Here is a 17,909-nt window from a genome sequence, read left to right on the forward strand (position 1 = left end):
AGGGATTGGTGAGAAGTGGGTGGATTTAACAGAAATTCAAGAGGTCAAAGGGTGATGGAAATTCAGGAGACCAGCACAGGGAAATCACATACCTGTTCCCTTTCAAGCATCTCCTTCAGGGCAGCTCTGCCAAAGCTTCCTGGTGCCCAAGTCCACCGCCAATCAACTCCGTCCTCAAGAGGGGAGCATGCTGCTGTGTTGGACAGTGGCCCTGAGGCGGGACTGTCTTCCAGCCCATATTCCCTGCAGAGCCCGTCCAGAGGAGACACCGGACACTGGGACCCGGCAGCCCAGCACAGCCAGCCAGCATCAAAGTCCCCAGCGAGAAGGCGCAGGAAGGACTATTTTAGGCTCCTTATTTTTAAAGCCGGGGTTAGGGCACTCCGCCCATCGGCGTCTCCAGGACTGGGAGAGTCAAAGGGCATCCCCTGACCTTCCACCCGCCCAGCACCAGAGGGAGACCAGAATGGGCGCAGGGCTGCACAGCGAGCACGGACAGCCGGGAAAGGGGCCCCCAGAGTGGGTGGTGGAGGGTTTGGAGTGTGGGGATTCAAGGGCAGCCAGAGAGGCTGATGACCGCGGCTCAGATAGAACCCTGGGCTCCGACCTCAGCTTTTCCGCTTTCTCCCAGCGTGGCCTTGGGCAAGTCATTCCGCACTCTGTGAGGCTCAGCTGCTCATCTGCAAAATGGAAGTAATCCACGGGCTGCTGTAGGTCAGAGAGTGAGGAAATCACCGGATGTGCAACAACCTGTGGCTGCCCGGCTGTGGCTGCGACCAATCAGGGCCCCGCAGGCAGGAGCCCTGAGGATGAGGCTTTGCTGACACCTGGTGGCTGAAAGGGAGAATGGCTCCCGGAGAGCGGGAAGCAGGGGGCAGGGCGGGCCCTGAGGAGGCCAGAGAAAAAAGAGAGCAGCCCACGCTAGGGGGCGGGGAGAGGCGGGCAGACCACAGCCCACCCATGACACCTAGAGAGGGAGGGAGTAAGATGAAGGGGAAAGATAGGGAATTAATGGGGAGCTAGAGATAAAGAGAGAAAAGCAGAGATGGAGAGGCAGAGGGAGAGTTAAATAGAGACAGAAAGATGGAGAAAGAGGCAGAGATACCGGCAGAAATAAAGACAGGTCCCAAGAGAGACAGAAGATAGCGAGAGATAAAGGGAGAGAGACAGAGGAACACACACACACAAATAAGAAACACAGAGAGATGTAGGGGGAGGTGCAGTGACCCCAACCAGCTGTCAGGTCCAGCCTGTTCTTTTACTGAGCAGGATGAGTTCTGAGAGACAGAGTGTGTCCTGGCCGTGTAAACCCAGCCCTCTTCCCTGCCTTGTGAAAGGCCGTTCCTGGTACCTCCCTTCCCCAACGGGCAGATTGCATTTGGTAAAGACACCATAATATACCTCGTCCCATACGTTGACCTTCCTCTCATTGACTGGTGGGGTTTTTGTCTCCTCCCCTTGAACCTGGGTCCACCTAAGGGACCCTTCTGCCAATGGAGCAGGGAGGAAGTGATGCCATGTGACTTCTAAGGCTAAGTCATTAAAATGCCAGGCAGCTTTCACCTTTCTCTTGGGACACTTGCTCTGAGAACCCAGCCACCAGGCTGTGGGAGAGGCAAGCAGCTGCACGGGGCGTCCACGTGTTGGGGGTGTCTGATCTGAGAGCCATAGCTGAGGTCCCAGCCAACAGCCAGTACAACGCCCAGCCATGTGACTCACCCCAGCCTTTGAGCCACCCTAGATGACTCTGTTTGGAGAGAGATAAGCTGCCCCACTGGGTCCTGCCCAGATTACATGTGTGTTATCCAAATAAATGATGGCTGTAGTTGTACCACTAAGTTTGGGGGAGTTTGATATGTTCAGATAGATAACTGGAAACCCTCTTGGTGCCACCTACCACAAACACACATCATCATCATCAGCTTTGTTATCAACAAGACCATCACCATCATCGTCATCACCATCACCTTCACCATTATCACCACCATTGTCATCACCCTCATTACCATCACAACACCATCACCACCACCATCATCATCATCACCATTATCAACAAGACCATCACTGTCATCATCATCTCCATCACCTTCAATCACCACCATTGTCATCACCCTCATTACCATCACAACACCATCACCACCACCACCATCATCATCATCCTTCTCCAGTCTCTCGGGACCTTGTGCTTAGCAAACCCTCTGAAGCTTCCAGGCCCCGAAGTACCTGCTGTACCTGAAATACCAGAACATACCCTGCTCTTTCTTGCTTCCCTAAGTTTGCATGCTCTGTTTCCTTCACCAAGATTGTTCTCCCCAAGATTCACCTGGAAAGTGCCAGCTCTTCTTTGAACACCCCCACTTTGGGGGAAGTCTACCCTGATGTCCTGGGCAGTAACTCCTGCCTTCCCTTGGTGTCTCTGGCCCCTTCATCTTACCATCTCTGTATTAGTGTCCTAGGGCTGCCAGAACAAAATACCACAAGCAGAATGGCATAAACAATGGGAATTTATTCTCTTGTGATTCTGTATGCTAGCAGTCCAAGGTCAAGGTGTCAGCTGGGTTGGCTCCTTCTGGGGGTATATGAGGGAGAATCTGTTCCATGACTCTTGGCCTCTGGTGGTTTCCTGGCAATCTTTGGTGTTTCATGGCATCTGCTGCATCACTCTGATCTCTGCCTGCATCTTCACATGGTGTTCTCCCTGCGTGTGTGTCTGTCTGCAAATTTCCCCTTTTCATAGGGGCACCGATCATATTGAATTAGGGACCCACCCTACTCCAGTATGACCTCAAATAAATTTAACTGATTGACTCAGCAATGACCCTATTTCCAAATAAAGTCAAATTCTCAGGTATTGGGGGTTAGGACTTCAACATATGAATTTTGAGGGGGGTATAATTCAACTCATAATCATCATCAAGGTTCTACTCTTAAGCTATTACCATTCCCCCCAGAGTAGAAGCTTCCTGGGGGCAGGGGCTTTGTCTTACCTCCTTTGTATCCCCTACTCTGTCCATTCCAGGAACAAGACAGGTACTCAGTGAGCGTTGGCTGAAGAATGAAGGAACAAATCAAAGCTGGCAAAATTTGTTAAGCACTGATTAGTTCCCACCTTCATGGTAATCATTTTAATCTCTTTAGCTCATTCAATATGGTTTCCCATGTTTCTAGATTTGAGAAAATGATTTTATATGGAGATATAAAGGGGCAAGCCTATCTAAAACGTCCTTGAAGAAGAATGATGTAGGGCACTGCAAGATTTATTACACAGCAATGGCTATTAACATAATATGGTAAGAGTACAGAGATACACAGACTAAAGGAACAGAAAAAAAAAAGAGCCCATAAACAGACCCCACACATATGTGTCAATCTACTATGGGACACAGAGGCAACTTCGCACCACAGTGGGGGAAATGGATTTCTCATTACCCCAGGACAACGGTGGTTCAAAGTGGAAAAAAAGAGAAAAAAGAAATTAGGTCCCTGGCACACACTATACAGAAAAATCAACTCCAGGAGGACTGAGAATTTAAGTGGGAAAAGCAAAACTTTAAAATTTTTAGGAAAAAAATCTGGAGAACATATTTGTGAGAAGTGGGGTGAGAAAGAATTTCTTAAAGAAGACACGGCAGATACAAACCATAAAGGAACAGACTGATGTTAGACCACATCAAAATTTAAAACTACTGCATCAAAAGATACCAAAGACAAAGTAAAAAGAAGCTGCTCTCTGGGAGGGGATATTTGCAGCACAGAAAACCAACCAGTGATTAACATTTATATAGAGAACACCTGGGCTATCTCATGACGTCCTTGCTGTAACCCTGTTAGGGAGGCACTATTTTTTCCCTATTTTTCCAAGTGGAGGCATTAAGGTTCTGAGGCCCCATCATTGGCCAAGCCTCCAGAACAGCCATTAGGACCCAGGCCAGTTGGATGCAGGAACCCAGCCCCCAGTTGCTATGCTAAGTGACAACCCCAATCAAGTTGTGAACAAAGGAACCAAGGAACACACAAACCTACAAACAGGTCATTGTGACCTCTCTCCGGGATGGAGTGGGGGTTGCAGGGTTTGGGGCTCTGCTGGGCAGATCTAAGAAAACTCCCAGGTTCAAGGTGATAAGGCAATTCTGTGGGAATGGCAGGCAGTGGGTACATTTTTAAGGGCCGGAGCATCCATCACATGCCCTTGAGTGACTGCTCAGCAACCACACAAGAAGGACTGAGAGGTCAGCCAAGCCAGCCACTCATGGGGTAAAGAGGGTTGTAAGTCAGGTGAAGAAGTGGAGGCTCAGAGAGGTTGGACAATGTGCCCAAGGTCACACAGCTAAGCAGTTGCAGAGCTGAAAATTCTCGAAGAGGTTGCCCACCCCTCACCCAGTCACTTTCTGGTTCTCTCTTCTTTCTGTGTCTCTTTCATACAAGTGCACGCATGCACACACACACTACACTCAGCACCCTGGTTCGCACGGGGATAAGTGCACGCAGCACCCTGGCTCCCATGGGGGATAAAAGACACTGCCGTGGACAAGTTGCAAGTCACACTTTATTCACTCGCCAGGATGTCTGGTGGGATCCTGGGCAGCTGACCAGGCCCCTGGGAAGGAGGAAATGGGAGGCACTAGTTGGAGGGGTGGAAGGTGCCTCGTTGGTGCCACTGCATGTCACGGATGCGGCGCACGGACTGCACCTGGGGCTGGGGGGCCCCGAAGTCACCGCTGTCCTTGTAATCACCCTTCTCCAGCAGGTACTGCAGCCCGCGGTAGCCGGGGTACTGGTAGCCAACCCACCTGCAGGGCCAGAGGTGGGAAGAGGGGACGTGGGGAGACAGCAGATGCAGATGGAGAGAGAGGGGGAGAATTGTTTAGCCATTAGCAAGGGTGGGGCCTTTCAATCATTTCACACTAACTGGGTGTCGAGCAGGAACACCCCCACTCTTCCTGGGACCAGCCTCTGCTTTCTTCCTTCCCTTGATGGGGAGCTCACTTACCTCCAGAAGCAACTTTTAACTGAAGGCCTGACACTGGGTTCAGAGGAAGGGGTGATCTCAAGCTCACTTAAGCTTAGAAGAAGACAGGCCTCTTAACCCAACCCCTGGCAAGGCCAAAGGACAGCAGGCTAGGTCCCAGGAGCCCTCCATGATCCCTCCACCCTTTGAAGCCATCACCATTTAGGGGTCACTCACTCTGAGTACCTGATGACCATTACAGTCTTCTCCCCAGAAAGCATCACACAGTCCTGGCCCACATGGACCTGCCCATCCAGCCCCTGTGGACACCTCTAGCTCTGCTTCTCAGACTTGGGCCCCTATATCTCTGCAGCACAGCCACTCCGTCCCTTGTAGAGCCCATCAGACTCACCAGGCTCCTCCCACCACAGGACCTTTGCATGTGCTGTTCTCACTGTCTGGGATGTCCTTCCTTCTCTCTACCTCTATAATTCCTACTTTCTTGAGATCTCAGCTCAAGAGTGCCCTCCTCGGGGAAGGAGGCCAGATTCGTGCAGATTCCTAAACTATTAACAGTTGTCCCCAACCAGACTGCTAGTTACACAAGGCAGAGGCCAGGTCTGTTTAACCTACCTTGACTTAACTGATCACTTAACACGGTGCCTGGCATATGACGTCACTCGACAAATTGAATCAATGAATGAATAAACGAGTAAATGGAGGGTGACATGAATACAGAACTTTGCACGCTCTAGGAGTTTGACAAGTCCCAGAAAGCCAGTATGTGTTGGTAAACTAGCTCTCTTGGCGGGGGGGGGGATAAAAAGTCTTGATTTGTAACATTTTCCAATTTCTGAGGTGTAAATACTTCACGATGGCTCATTTCAAGTTACCAATGATTAAATAACCAGCTCACATAAATTCTGAAAAGTTAACAGTCAGCTTTTGCAAGCTGGTACAAGCCAGCTCCAGCACGCCACTGCCCAAAGCCCATCGTCAGACTCCCCGCGGAATCCAAATTTTTCACATTGAGAAATTCCCCAATGCTGATGGTTGAGGTTTATGTGCCGAAGTTTAATTTGGTGGAGAAGGATCCCTCCTATTTCCAATCTCAGGAACTCAGGCCGTCAAAGGCCAGCACAGGCTGGGCTTCCTGCCTCTCCCAGCTCTGTTAAGACCACTCAACTCAGTCCCAGCTTCTGCTCCCCCCACACCCTCCCCACCTCTGCCTTACCCTGCCCCCCCCCCACCATTTACTGTCCTGCTCTTTGGACCTGAGGTTAAGACCAAGGTTTCTCTCCTCCAGAGGTAGGGTGTTGCCCAAAAGGCAGATCAGGATGGAACTTCAGGGGCCGAAAGCCATGTGTAGGCTGATGATTTCAATGCCCATTTTCCAATGAGAAGACTGAGGTCAGGAATGTACAAGATCCCCAGAGTTCAGGACAGAGCAGGACTTAGCAGCCCAGGGTCTGGGCCCCTGGGGCGGGGCGAGCCAGGGCTGGGTGTGCACTCACGTGCCACTCTGCACCCGCACAGAAGACACCTTCTCCTGGTAGCCGTGGGCGTGGAAGCTGGGCACATCATCGTCTATCACCTCCATCTTCTTCCCTGTGAAGTTGGGGTTCTCATAGAGGATGATCTTATGCTCCTGGCTGTCCTGTGGACAGGGAGTGGGGGAAAGCGAGTGTGGGTGAGGGGTCCCTGGAGTTGGGACCAGCAGGCTCCACCTGCAGCCCTCTGGCCCAAGACCCCCACCACGTGAGTGTCTATGGCAACGGCATCCAACAGTGTTTGTTCATTAAGATCCTACTGGGCTATTTTCACGTAACAGACGCTCCAGATTCTACACTTCGGCGAATATTTGATTCTGAAATGGCATTTTCCCTCCCAACGCCTCAACTCCCCTTTTTAAAAATAAATGACACCCATGATACACACACACACACACACATAGGCTTATCGTGCCTCTAGTAGACACTTGAAATATTTTGGCTTTCCTTCATCTCCACATATCTTCCCAGCCTCCTGTTCCTGTGACATTTTTCTTAGTCATCTCCTTTCATCCTTTAAACTACTTTTATGCTGTTTGGTGGATAAGAAAACTGAGGCTTAGAGAAGTAAAGTGACTTGGTCAAGGTCACACAGCCGGGAGTGCCAGAGCCAGCAGAGGAACCCAGGTCTGTGGAATGCCAAGTCCAATGTTCTCCGATTTTCCATCTCGTTCTGGGGAGAACTAGACTGGGCTGGGGAGGTTTGGGAGTATAAGTGAGCATCGCTGGGCCCTTTGCCCTCCAAAGAGTTCACATACTAGTAATCAGGATCAGAGAAGCTCTGAAAGGTTACACTGGCATGAATTGTGAACAAGAGCTAAACTGCCTTCTCCTCCACCACGAAACCCAGAATTTCTTTGAATATTTATGGTGGCAATCATTTATGGAACGATTGCTTTGTGCCAGAAATCACACAGCCCTGGACAGCACCATCCACATAGAATAGAATGTGAACAGCGCCCCCTGGAGCATCTTGAATGAAGCCCCTGAAGTCATACGATGTGGCAATTCTCAGGCTAAGCCTGCTGGTATCTCAGGACAGTAGATACTAATATCCCCATCTTACAGGTGAGGAAACTGAGGCTCAGGGAAGTGAAGTGACTTATGTGAGGTCACACAGCCAGGAAGTCCCCCGCCAGTCAGAAGGGGCACTATGCCAGAGGTGAAGGCTCCTTCCTGGTCCCCAGACCGCTGGCTCCAAGGGGGGCAAAGAGAGGAAGAAGATGAGGGTCGGGGGCTTACCACTTTGATGGGCCTCAGGGAGCTGAGGGAGTCTGTCCTCCGACTGCTGGTCCATGAGTCCCAGCGGGGGTACTCACCCTTCTCAAACACAAACTGCTCCCCTTTGCAGTTGGCTTGCTCATAGCCCACCCAGCTGCAGTGGAGACAGAGAGAGAGAGGGCAGGTCAGGCTCACTCCAGGCTTCCTCTGGTGGGACCCTGGCTACTCGTTTGGGCCCCAGAGCTCACAGTTGCCCAACTCATCAAAATGAGTAGCAGCCTCATTTAACTCCAAGCACAGCAAATCCAAGAGCAGCGTCACCTCAGTTATCCAGAACCCAGCAGGGTGCTGACTTCAATCATCTGGAACATAACCAAGAAATGAGGAGGAAGTCTAAAAGATGGCCTAGCAACAAACACAGATGTCTAGAACCCGTGTCCTAAGGCCAATGGTATGCTGGTAAATCAATAGCCAGCTCTGAAAAACAAAACAAATCCTGTTTGTAGCGTTTGCTAATTTCCATGGTGTAAATACTCCCACCGTGGCCAGTGTCAAGCTCTCAGGGTGACATCAGTGAACATGGAGTTGGGAAGAAATGTGCCCAATCAGCTTTTACTACCGAGAACAGACTGCAGAACATCCCTGTATCTAAAGCTCACGTAGCTTGTTCATACCAACCCCTTCTCTCTGGGTCTCTTTCCTCTTTGGTTCTTGATGGTGGTCTCTGGACTCCTACGCTACACAAAACTCTAATAGTCTTAGATCCACAGTAGAAGAGAAAATCCTTAAAGGGAAGGATTACCTGCCGGTGAGGCATGGCTAATAGAGGAAAGGGGACAATAAGAAAAAGGTGGCACCGACTTCATGACGCCTGGCATTCTGGGGCGTTCATCGCAGAGGCAGACAGTTCAGCCTGGCACAGTGACAACTTTGGAACAGTAATCTAAGTCCTTAACGGAAGGGGAGATGGTGTTTCTTGCTGCTTTTAGAATAGGACGCCCTCTTGATCTGGCAATTCAGCTTTAGGCAACGTGTCCTTAGAAAACAGTTGTCAAAGAGCTCACAGATACATGGGTAACGATGTTCATCACGGTGTCGTTTATAATATCAAATAATCAAAACAACTTACACATCCAATGGGCAGGGCCTGGTTGAGTAAATTATGTCATATCCCGTAATGAAATGATACAAAGGCATGAAAAACAATGAAGTAGGACACGGGTTCTCAAACTTAACTGGGCAGAAATATCACAGGGTGGTGGGTTTGTGAAATGCAGATTCCTGGGCTCCAGGCCCAAGAGTTTGATTCAATGGGGCAGGGCTGGGACCCAAGAATCTGCACTTCAAAGCCTCCCCACCTTCTGTGATTCTGATACAGATTTACCTCCAAAAATCTCTTTGAAAAGCACTGACATAAAATGCTACTTAATGACATGGAGAGAATTTGAGATAAAAGTTTTCAAAATGACTTATAAAACAGTATGTAAAGCATGATCTGACTTTTGATTAAGTATATATCTACTATATATTTGATGAAATATATACAGAGAAAAATAGAAGTTTATATGAAAATCTTAATGGTTACTCTGAGTGGTAAGATTAGAGTCGTATGGCTTTTTTGCACTAAACCATTGCTCCTTAATTTTAAACAATAAACAATAATTAATAAAACTATCAAAGTTATATTTTTTAAAAGAAAGCAGAGGAGGAATGTAAGGTCTATTTGAGAAATTCTTCCATCCAGATACTAAAAAAAAAGACAACTGAAAAATCAGATGTGCTGCTTCAATTGTCAAAACTTCAGCCGTCCGGGAAGACATGCTGTCAGGCACACTGATGCTCTGAGCGCATCAGCTGAGTGGGGCTGGGCAGGGCCATTCCTTTGGCCGTGTTCTCCACACCAGCAGACTCTGATTCAATTACGGTCATCACACACTGCACAATTCCCGGTGAACCTTGAGGTGTGGTGCGGGTCATCCAGGACCCACACTAGACTCACTGACCTGTTGGTTGGGGGTCACTGGTGGCCACCCCTGATTCCGGAGGCTCTTGGAGAGAAGGAACAGTCAGGGAACCACAAGGAGAGGCCCCTGCAGGCTGTGCTCAACTATGTCACCTGAGCGCAGCAGAGTCAGACCTCATCAGTCACCTCCCCTTCTCTCTTGGGCCAGGGGTCCCAAGCCTGCTGGCCCCCAAATGTGTCAGCGTATCTGCGAAAACCAAGTATCACCAGGACCTGGGAAGGGAGGGGTGGTTGCAGAGCTGGGACATCCGGCTTTAAACCTCCCAGGAGAGTGAGGACACTCCCAGAGCCAGAGATTGGCAGCTCTAAAAAGGTCCACGGGAGTCACTGTGTCTGTCTCCCTGCCTCAAGGAAGTGGATGACCTTGGTGTCAGGCTTTTCACATGAGCTCCATCCCATCATCCCCAGGAGGACATGCTTATCCTCTCCTACAGAGGAGAAAACCGAGGCGCAGAGAGAGAAGTTCCTGGTCCAACGTCACACAGCACAGAAGTGGTGGAACCAGGATTTGAAACCCAGCTCTATCTGAACTCAAACCACAGGCTCTCTCCACAGGCTGCCAAGACCCCAATCCTGGTCTCCTGATTGCACAGTCTAGGAGCTCAGTGAGAGCGGATCCCTCCAGCTCGTTCCACAGCCTGACTGCCTCACCCTGGCAACCCCTGACCAAGTGAGGCCCCCAGGTACTTACGGTCCAGCCTGCACCAGGACAGAGCCTGCCTTCTCCACGCCGGTCTCCTTCAGGTTGGGGCAGGGCCCACTGAGCTCATGTGAGTGGCCCTGGAAGTTTTCCTGCTCAAAGATGATGATCTGCAACAGGAGGAGAGAGTCAGACCCCCGTCATGATGGGGAGGAGGGAGAACAGGGCAGTGGGGGTGAGTGGGCGTAGGGAGGGGACTCAGAGAGCCTTGAAGGACGCTGAAGGGTTCCACACTTGGGAATCACGAACCAAATATAAAGTCTGACAGTCTTGGCTCCAGTTACCAGCTGCGAGACCTTGAGCCAGTATTTCACCTGTCTGAGCCTCGGTTTCCCCATCTGTAAAATGGGAAATAAAGACAGAACCTACATCATGGGGTTGTTGGAAGGATTCAGAGGAGCGTAATGGTTAGCACACCATATTTGCTCTGCGTGTGGAAGGCATAATTATATTAAGGGACATGCTAAGATTCCCAAGTGGGTAAGTGGCAGAGCTGAAATTAGAGCCCAAGCTTGTCTGATGCTGTTTCCTGTAGAGCAGCATTTTGATACCACTGGTCTGTGGACCAGAGTAGGAGTAATAAGATGCTAGACCATGCTGCTTAAGCTTCTCCTGCCCCCATTAGAGCTGGACCAGTGCTGCCATATCCACCCTTCACCCCCATTTCACCCATAAGACTACGCATACCTGTGCCCTTTTCTTAAGCCCCCACAGGTTTTGCAGGCTATCCTCCGGATACTTCTTAAGAGGACTTCACTCCCCTTGCCTCACCTGCCTCTCAGCAGCCCAGGGAAGGGCCGGCAGGATCCCCATCAGGAAAAGTGAAGATCAGCAAAATGAAAGGGCTGCTCACGGCCTCACAGCCAAGTGCTAAGAGGTGGGGGAGGGGAGCAGCTGCCTCCTTTCAGGATTCCAGACAGAACCTGGGGGCAGACGTTTTCCAGCCACACTTCCCCCAGGGGACTGCCTCTGGATGAAGGGGGGCGGGGTTCAGGGAAGTGGGCCTCCAGGAGGGGCAGCTGCACAATCATGTGGTCAGCACTGGCTGGGTAAACACACCCCTCTCTCCCAGGCCGGGGATTAGCCAGACAAAGCCAGGGGAGGGAGGCCCAGCAAGGTTCAGAGTCAAATTCCATGGGCTCAGTTCAGCCTTTATGATCACTGACAAGATCACAGATGGGTCAGGAGAACTGGGCTCCTATGTCGCCTCTGTTGCATCCAGCTGTGCAACCTGAGGAAGCCACGTGATTGCTCTGAGCCTCAGCTGTCCCATCTGTAAAATGGGGAATCATGCGTATTCTGCAGGTTTACTGAGAAGAATCAAGAACCTGGGAGTCAGGGGCTAGTGGATTATGACACTGGCCTGGGAGACAAGGGCTTACAGGAGCAAGGAGGGCAAGGCAGGTCAGCCTCCCCATGCATTTGAAAGGCCTCAGAGCCCAGGAGCTCAGTATTATCATTGTTGTTGTATGTATCAACAAATGGACGCTAAAAATTTACGTATTACCTAATCCTTTCAACCTGCACTGTCCAATTCAGCAACTACTAGATGTCTATTGAACATGTGCAACTAATCTGAATTAAAATGTGCTATGGGTATCAAATACACATCAGATGTTGAAGATACAGTAGGAAAAAAAGAATGTAAAATAGTTCTCTAATCATTTTTCTACTGACTGTACATTAGGATATATCGGGCTTAATAAAATGTATGAAAATTAATTTCCCCTGTTTCTTTTTACTTTGTTAACATGTCTACTAGGAAGTGTTAAAGTCCACAAGTGGCTCCCATTTGAAATCGATTGGACAGCGCTGCTCCAAGCCATATCACACTGGGCTTCTTGCTGCTCAAACGCACCCATCTCACTCCAACCCCTGGGCCTTTGCATTCACTGTGCCCGTTGCCAAGAATGCTCTCCCCTACCCCCAACTCCCCAATTTTCACTACTTCCTCACTTGACTGGGAGCTCTGCTCAATGTCACCTCCTCAGAGAAGTCCTCCCTGACCACCTTAGCTGACACGTTCCTCGTCCACCCTGACCCTAAAGAACCCACTCTTGTTTCTTCCTAACACTTTCCACTCCTTGAAGTTATATATTTATTAGTTTATTTATTGTCTTTCTTCTAGAAAGTAAGCCTCTTAAGGGACAGAATTGGGGTGAGCTGGGGTGGGGGCCCAAATCAGACAAAAAGGCAGTTCCAGGACGGAATCTACGCCTGGGGCCTCTGAGGCAGAGGGAAACAGGAGGGCAGCCTGGTGGACTGTTGCTGGTAGAAGTTTGAGGGCAGATTCAGTATGACAAGCCCCTGACATTGGGATAAGATCCCACCGCCCTTAGGAGGAAAAAACAAAGAAGGCTGGCGTTAGGGGGACAAGCATTAGGCTGAGCCTGCTTTCTTTGCCTCTTCACAATTACCTTATGCCATGAGTCCAACGCTCCCCAGTTTCTGAAGGAGGGACCTGAGGCTCAGAGAGGTCAAGTGACTGGTCAAGGTCACACAGCAGGTGTGGAGTCAGGAATCCCACCCCACCTCCCATTCACAAGCCCCCTTTCAGACTGGACTGAGGGTCTGCCTCGGCTTTGGGGACCCAGCCTGGGCAATGGGGTAAAGGGTAAGGCAGAGAAAATTAAGTCTCCAAAGCCAGAAGGATGCTAGTCGTGGGCTGGGGAGGGGCCTTCTGAATCAGCACCCCCTCCGGTGTGCAAGTTGGGGAGACTGTGGCCCAGAGAGGGGGAGCCCCAGAAAGGAAGACACCAACCCCACTTTACAGGAGGGAAACCGAGTCTGGGAGAGGCACCGTGCTTGCCACCCCTTCCTCCCACGTGGTACCCACCTTGGGGTTGAGGGGCTGAGGTTTGCCCGCTTGGGTCTGGTGGTCTGAGGCCATGGTGGGCTGTCCGGTGCAGGAATGACCTGGAAGGCAAGGCATGGGGGAAGCAGCAGTGAGGACCTCTCTCTGGGCCCTCGGTTCCCCCATTGGGGGGGGACAGGGGTGGTGGTGGCGGCGTGTCCTGGGGCCACATCACTCCAGCCCCACGTCCTGTTTTTTTGTCTCCCTGATTTCAGGTTGTCCTAGGGCAGTGGAGACAGCCAGCGGCTGCCTGAACGTCCATCCTTAGCTTCGCTTCTTTGTGTCCAGGCCAGCTCCGAGGGGGGACAGAGAAATGAGGTCTACTAAAAAATAAAGTGAGAAACTAGAGTGTGAGTGGTGACCCACTTGGCCCCAGATAATTGATGCTATTATGCATAAATTTCTTATGCATCGATTGATATTATGGAGAAATTTCTTGATTCAAAGAATATAACGTGGGCAGATAAACCCCACGCACTGGCTGTGCTTGGCTGGGTTTTAGCTCCCAATCTGCCATCTCACAGAGTCCCCTGGGCCCCCACCCCTCATCCCCAACTTCCTCCTTGACTTCTGCCCCCACCCCCCCACATCCAGTACCCAGAATGCTCCTTTCCACCATTGGTCTTATCCTCCCCTCCACCACCCAAATAGTACACAAGTGCGTTATGGAACTCCTGCCACAAGAAAGCAACGACGTGAGTGTTATGGAAGTTCAGGCACTGTGACCAGCAGCCGCCAAGAACGTCAGAAAATTCTGGAAGAGTGTCAGTTTCTTCTTCCTTCCCACAGGATGGGCAGAGAACGTAGCCTGTGTTTTCCCAGTGTAGAGGGGAAACCTGTCTCCTTCTCCAGAGATAACATCCGGCTTCCAGAAGCTCCTTCCACACCAGAGGCCAGGCCAGGATGTTCCCCAAAAAGAGGACATTCAACTAAGCAGCTTGGGAGCCAAACCTGCCCTTCTCCCCTAAGAAACCAGCCCTCTGGGTCTGTCACTGTGCCCAAGATCCCACATTACAGCCCCAGCGGCATCCTCAGACTAAAGATTAAGCTCAGGTGGTTCAGCTCAGGTGCTTCCTCCGCTGCTTACCAGCATCAAGGCCCTGGGAAGGTCATCCCCTCTGTGCCTCAATTTCCTGTTCTGTAAAATGGGGACAGGATGGTGCCTGGTCATAGCTATGAACAGGTTGTGATGATCCAATCATATAACACAGAAAACCTCAAGCACTCGGCCACCGTCCCGGAACGCACTCAGTGCTCAGTGCACGGCAGCAATTATGGCATTATTAGCGTCCTTTCCACCCAGTTTTAGTGCCTTTGGAGTCACCTGTTGCTGGGAGCTCCCCGAGAGGGGGGCTGCTTCCTAGCTGTCCCAAGGCGGGACACAGAGCCGGTGCCCGGGAGTGTTTGTGGATATGGAGAGAGCTGGCTCACCGCCCTAGAAATGAAGCTGAACCTTCCGTGGTTTTACTCCTTCCACTTGCAAAACCCTCAGTTATATGCTCCTCCACTGGCGAAACGAGGATGCTGATGGACTGTCTAATACTAATAAGGAGCACCACCAAAATACACACTGTGCCAGGCACTGCGCTAGACCGCTCACCTATGTACCTCTGAGCCCCACAGCAAAGGAGGTTTTACGACCCCCTCCCCATTTAACAGAAAAGAAAACCCGAGGCTCAGCACCTTGAGGTCTTTGCCCCAAGTCACCCTGTCAGAAAGTGACAGCCTCTGGATTTGAACCCAGGTCTCCCACACTTTCCAGCAGGGAGGAGGATGAGAGGAAAAGGCAAGACAAGCAAGAGAGGCATTCTTACCAGTGACACCAGCCCGAGAGTGCCCGTGAAGCCGGCCGGTGGGAGGTGGCATTTATACCTTCCCCAGCAGTGCCGGTGCCAAGGCGGGTGACCGCTGCGTCCCTGCGGAAAGCGGGGCGAGAATGCTGGACTAAGCCCGCACCAAAGCCCAGGTCAGCAAATGCCCACAGACATTGTGTCTCTGCACAATAATGTCATCAGCTTTCAGATTCGGCCGCGCCAGGGTGGTCAGGCGGTTGAGCAAGGAGATGCCCACTTTGCATGCATCAGCCGTCCAGCTGCCAGAACCAGGGGCATGCTGGGTTCACTGATGTGGTCAGTTGAGCCCTGGGGGAGGCAGACAGAGGCAAATTTCAGTGGCCCTGGTGAAAAAAAAACAAGGACAGGAAGGTGGTTTGGCAGGGTCCAGCATCCATCCATCCATCCGTGCATTCAACAAATATTGATCAGGCATGCACTTGGCGCCAAGCTCTGCTCTAGGGGGTAGTGTCAGGGAGGGGACCTACCCCAGCCTGGACCACCCAGGAAGGCTCCTGGGAAGAGTCAAAGTCCTCAGCGATGAGGAGAAATTCGCCTGGGAAGCCGGGTTGGGAGGAGGGTTCCAAAGAGAAGGGGACCAGGTACAAGGCACTGTCGCGGTATTTTGAGAAGACCTGCAAACAGGTTAATGCAGCTACAGGGTGGTCTGTGATGGGGCAGGGCCTGGGCTGGGCGGCCAAGGTGGGAAGAGGCCTGATCTTGCAGGGCTGAGGAGAGGGATCTTCATTCTGAAGGCCCCTGACTGTCCCAGCACTCACTGTTCCTCAGTGGGGTGCCCTTAGGATCCTTGGGCCCCGTGGTGTGGAGAAACCTCTCACATCCCTCCTGCCGGCCTCATCGCTGCCTCATGGGCATTTGGCCTTAACTCGCATTCCTCCAGTTTGCATGTCCTCCTTGTAGACAGTCTGTGTCCTGACTGAATCCAAGGTCAGGCAGGAGAGAGGGGACAGCACGGGGGTTTGGAAACTGGGTTTGAGTGAGGGGACTTGCTCGCCCCCGCCTTCCATGCCCCCAACACACACATACACACACACACCCCCCAGCCCCCTGGGCATGCTGTGTCTCTCTGTAGCACTTCTCACCACCTGACATCATGTTACTCATTTATCTGCTGTCATTCCAAATAGAAGATAAGCATCAGGAGGGAAGGGCCAATGTCTGCCGGGTTTACCACTTGTTGGGCTGCACCCGCAAGCCTGTGAGCCTTGTAGTTTCCCAGCCTTGAGACCAAAGAAAGAGTCCAGAGACAGCGACAGAGACATCAGTGGTTTATTGGACAGAGGATATTGGACATAAACGGTTCTGGAGAGACACCTCACCATGTGCAGCCGATGGCTGCCCAGACATGGCAGAAATCTCCAGCTACTCAGGGAAGAAGGAGGCTGCCCTTTATAGGGGGAATTGACGTCAGGTGGGCTCATCAATAACCAGGGACTAATGAAGCCCTACAATGAAGAGGATTGGGTGGTCATGTGAGTGAAGCAGGGGCTGGCCGAGCAGGGGATGGACACAGAGCAAGAGAACAGCCACCTTGAGGGGCCTGAGCCTACTCTCCACCCCTACATCCCCTGCACAACCCTTGCAGTCCTGGCCCACCCCACTTCCCCGATATCCCTGGGGTCGGGCCGGGGTGCACCGCAACCGAACCCCACAAATGCAATCTAGACACCAGCAGCTAAGGAGTATCACAAGTAAGCCAGGTGCTCATCGGGTCAATTTTTCATGTAAGGCCAGCGGAGGACCACCACGGCAATCAGCAATCAGACTCATCTCGCAGGGAGGCCCCCACTGTCGCCCAGTCTGAGAACAGAGTCCCTCCCCTCAGACTAGGGAAGAAACGTAAGGTGTTCAACAGGCACTAGACGGGGAATATCATGACCATCGCGAAATACAAACAGTAAGAGCACCGAGACAACCCCACCCCGCCTGTGGTTTCTGCCCTGCCTGCAGGACCACACCAGCTGCCCACCCTCGGGCCGCACAGCCAGTGCCAAATACCAGAGAGGAAGTTTCACAACAGACCACAGGGTTAATATAATGGTGCCTTTCTCCAGTAGGGGCCCAGGTTAATTACCTTAGCGGCCTTAGGTGGGGCCGGAGAGAAGACAGGGGAAATCTGTAAGCCCCTTTCTAATCCTATTCCCCACGAAGCGGCAAACACAAACCACCGGGACTTAACCCTGCCAGTCCCAGGCCACTTTATAACTGTTCCCCGGGGGTAGATCCTGTGTCAAGGCCAGAAGTGAGTTGTTGTCCTGACAGGTGGTTGGCAACGGTCCTTTGGTCCCTCGGGGTCAACAGCTGAGCTTGGGCGGTGTTGACTAGTTGCCTCTAGGTTAACACGGCGTAGGCGCTGGGACAATGCTCCTGGGATGCTCAGTGATATCTCGCAGGGCTCAAGTCAGCCTCCTGGTCCACGTGTTGAGAGCAAGCTCCGCTCTCAATCGTTTAAGTGGTCCCTTCACAGCCCAGCAGCGGTGGGGTAGCAAGGTAGGTGGAAAAGCGAGTGTATGGCATTTTTATCAGCCCATCCCTGGACTTCATGGTCCTTGGTGGCTATCCATGTCCACGGGGGTCCTGTAGGTCACGCACAGCTGTTCTAGACCCTGAATAGTGGCTGTGACGCTCGATGACTTGGGTCAGCTCCCACCTGAGGTGACGCGTTGTAGACGGCACGTAGCTGTGGTCCCATCCCCCTATATCGTTGCTCTGCCCACTCCCACAGCTGGGACCAGAAACCCAAGGGTTCTCTTATTATTT

At 51.6% G+C, this 17,909-nt stretch overlaps 1 protein-coding gene across 1 annotated transcript; it reads right to left on the reverse strand.

Moving 5' to 3' along the window:
- Window positions 1-4,621: 4,621 nt before the first annotated feature.
- Window positions 4,622-13,332, reverse strand: CRYBB2 (crystallin beta B2). The gene is made up of 5 exons (XM_068563439.1): window positions 13,279-13,332; window positions 10,434-10,552; window positions 7,741-7,873; window positions 6,463-6,605; window positions 4,622-4,790 (listed from the first exon to the last, which is right to left on the reverse strand). Exons 1-5 carry the CDS (start codon window positions 13,330-13,332, stop codon window positions 4,622-4,624), a joined length of 618 nt encoding a protein of 205 aa, XP_068419540.1.
- Window positions 13,333-17,909: the final 4,577 nt, after the last annotated feature.

This window comes from Eschrichtius robustus, chromosome 14, assembly GCF_028021215.1.
Source record: "Eschrichtius robustus isolate mEscRob2 chromosome 14, mEscRob2.pri, whole genome shotgun sequence".
Taxonomy (NCBI): domain Eukaryota; kingdom Metazoa; phylum Chordata; class Mammalia; order Artiodactyla; family Eschrichtiidae; genus Eschrichtius; species Eschrichtius robustus.

Bases quoted from the DNA above. Each gene is read 5' to 3' on its own strand.
- CRYBB2 (XM_068563439.1), bottom strand. From the start codon at position 13,332: ATGGCCTCAGACCACCAGACCCAAGCGGGCAAACCTCAGCCCCTCAAC. The intron at 6,606-7,740 runs GTAAGCCCCCGA...CCCTGTCCACAG, and splicing joins CCCTGAGGCCCATCAAAGTG to GACAGCCAGGAGCATAAGAT. The intron at 4,791-6,462 runs GTGAGTGCACAC...CTGGCCCTGCAG, and splicing joins GTGCGGGTGCAGAGTGGCAC to GTGGGTTGGCTACCAGTACC.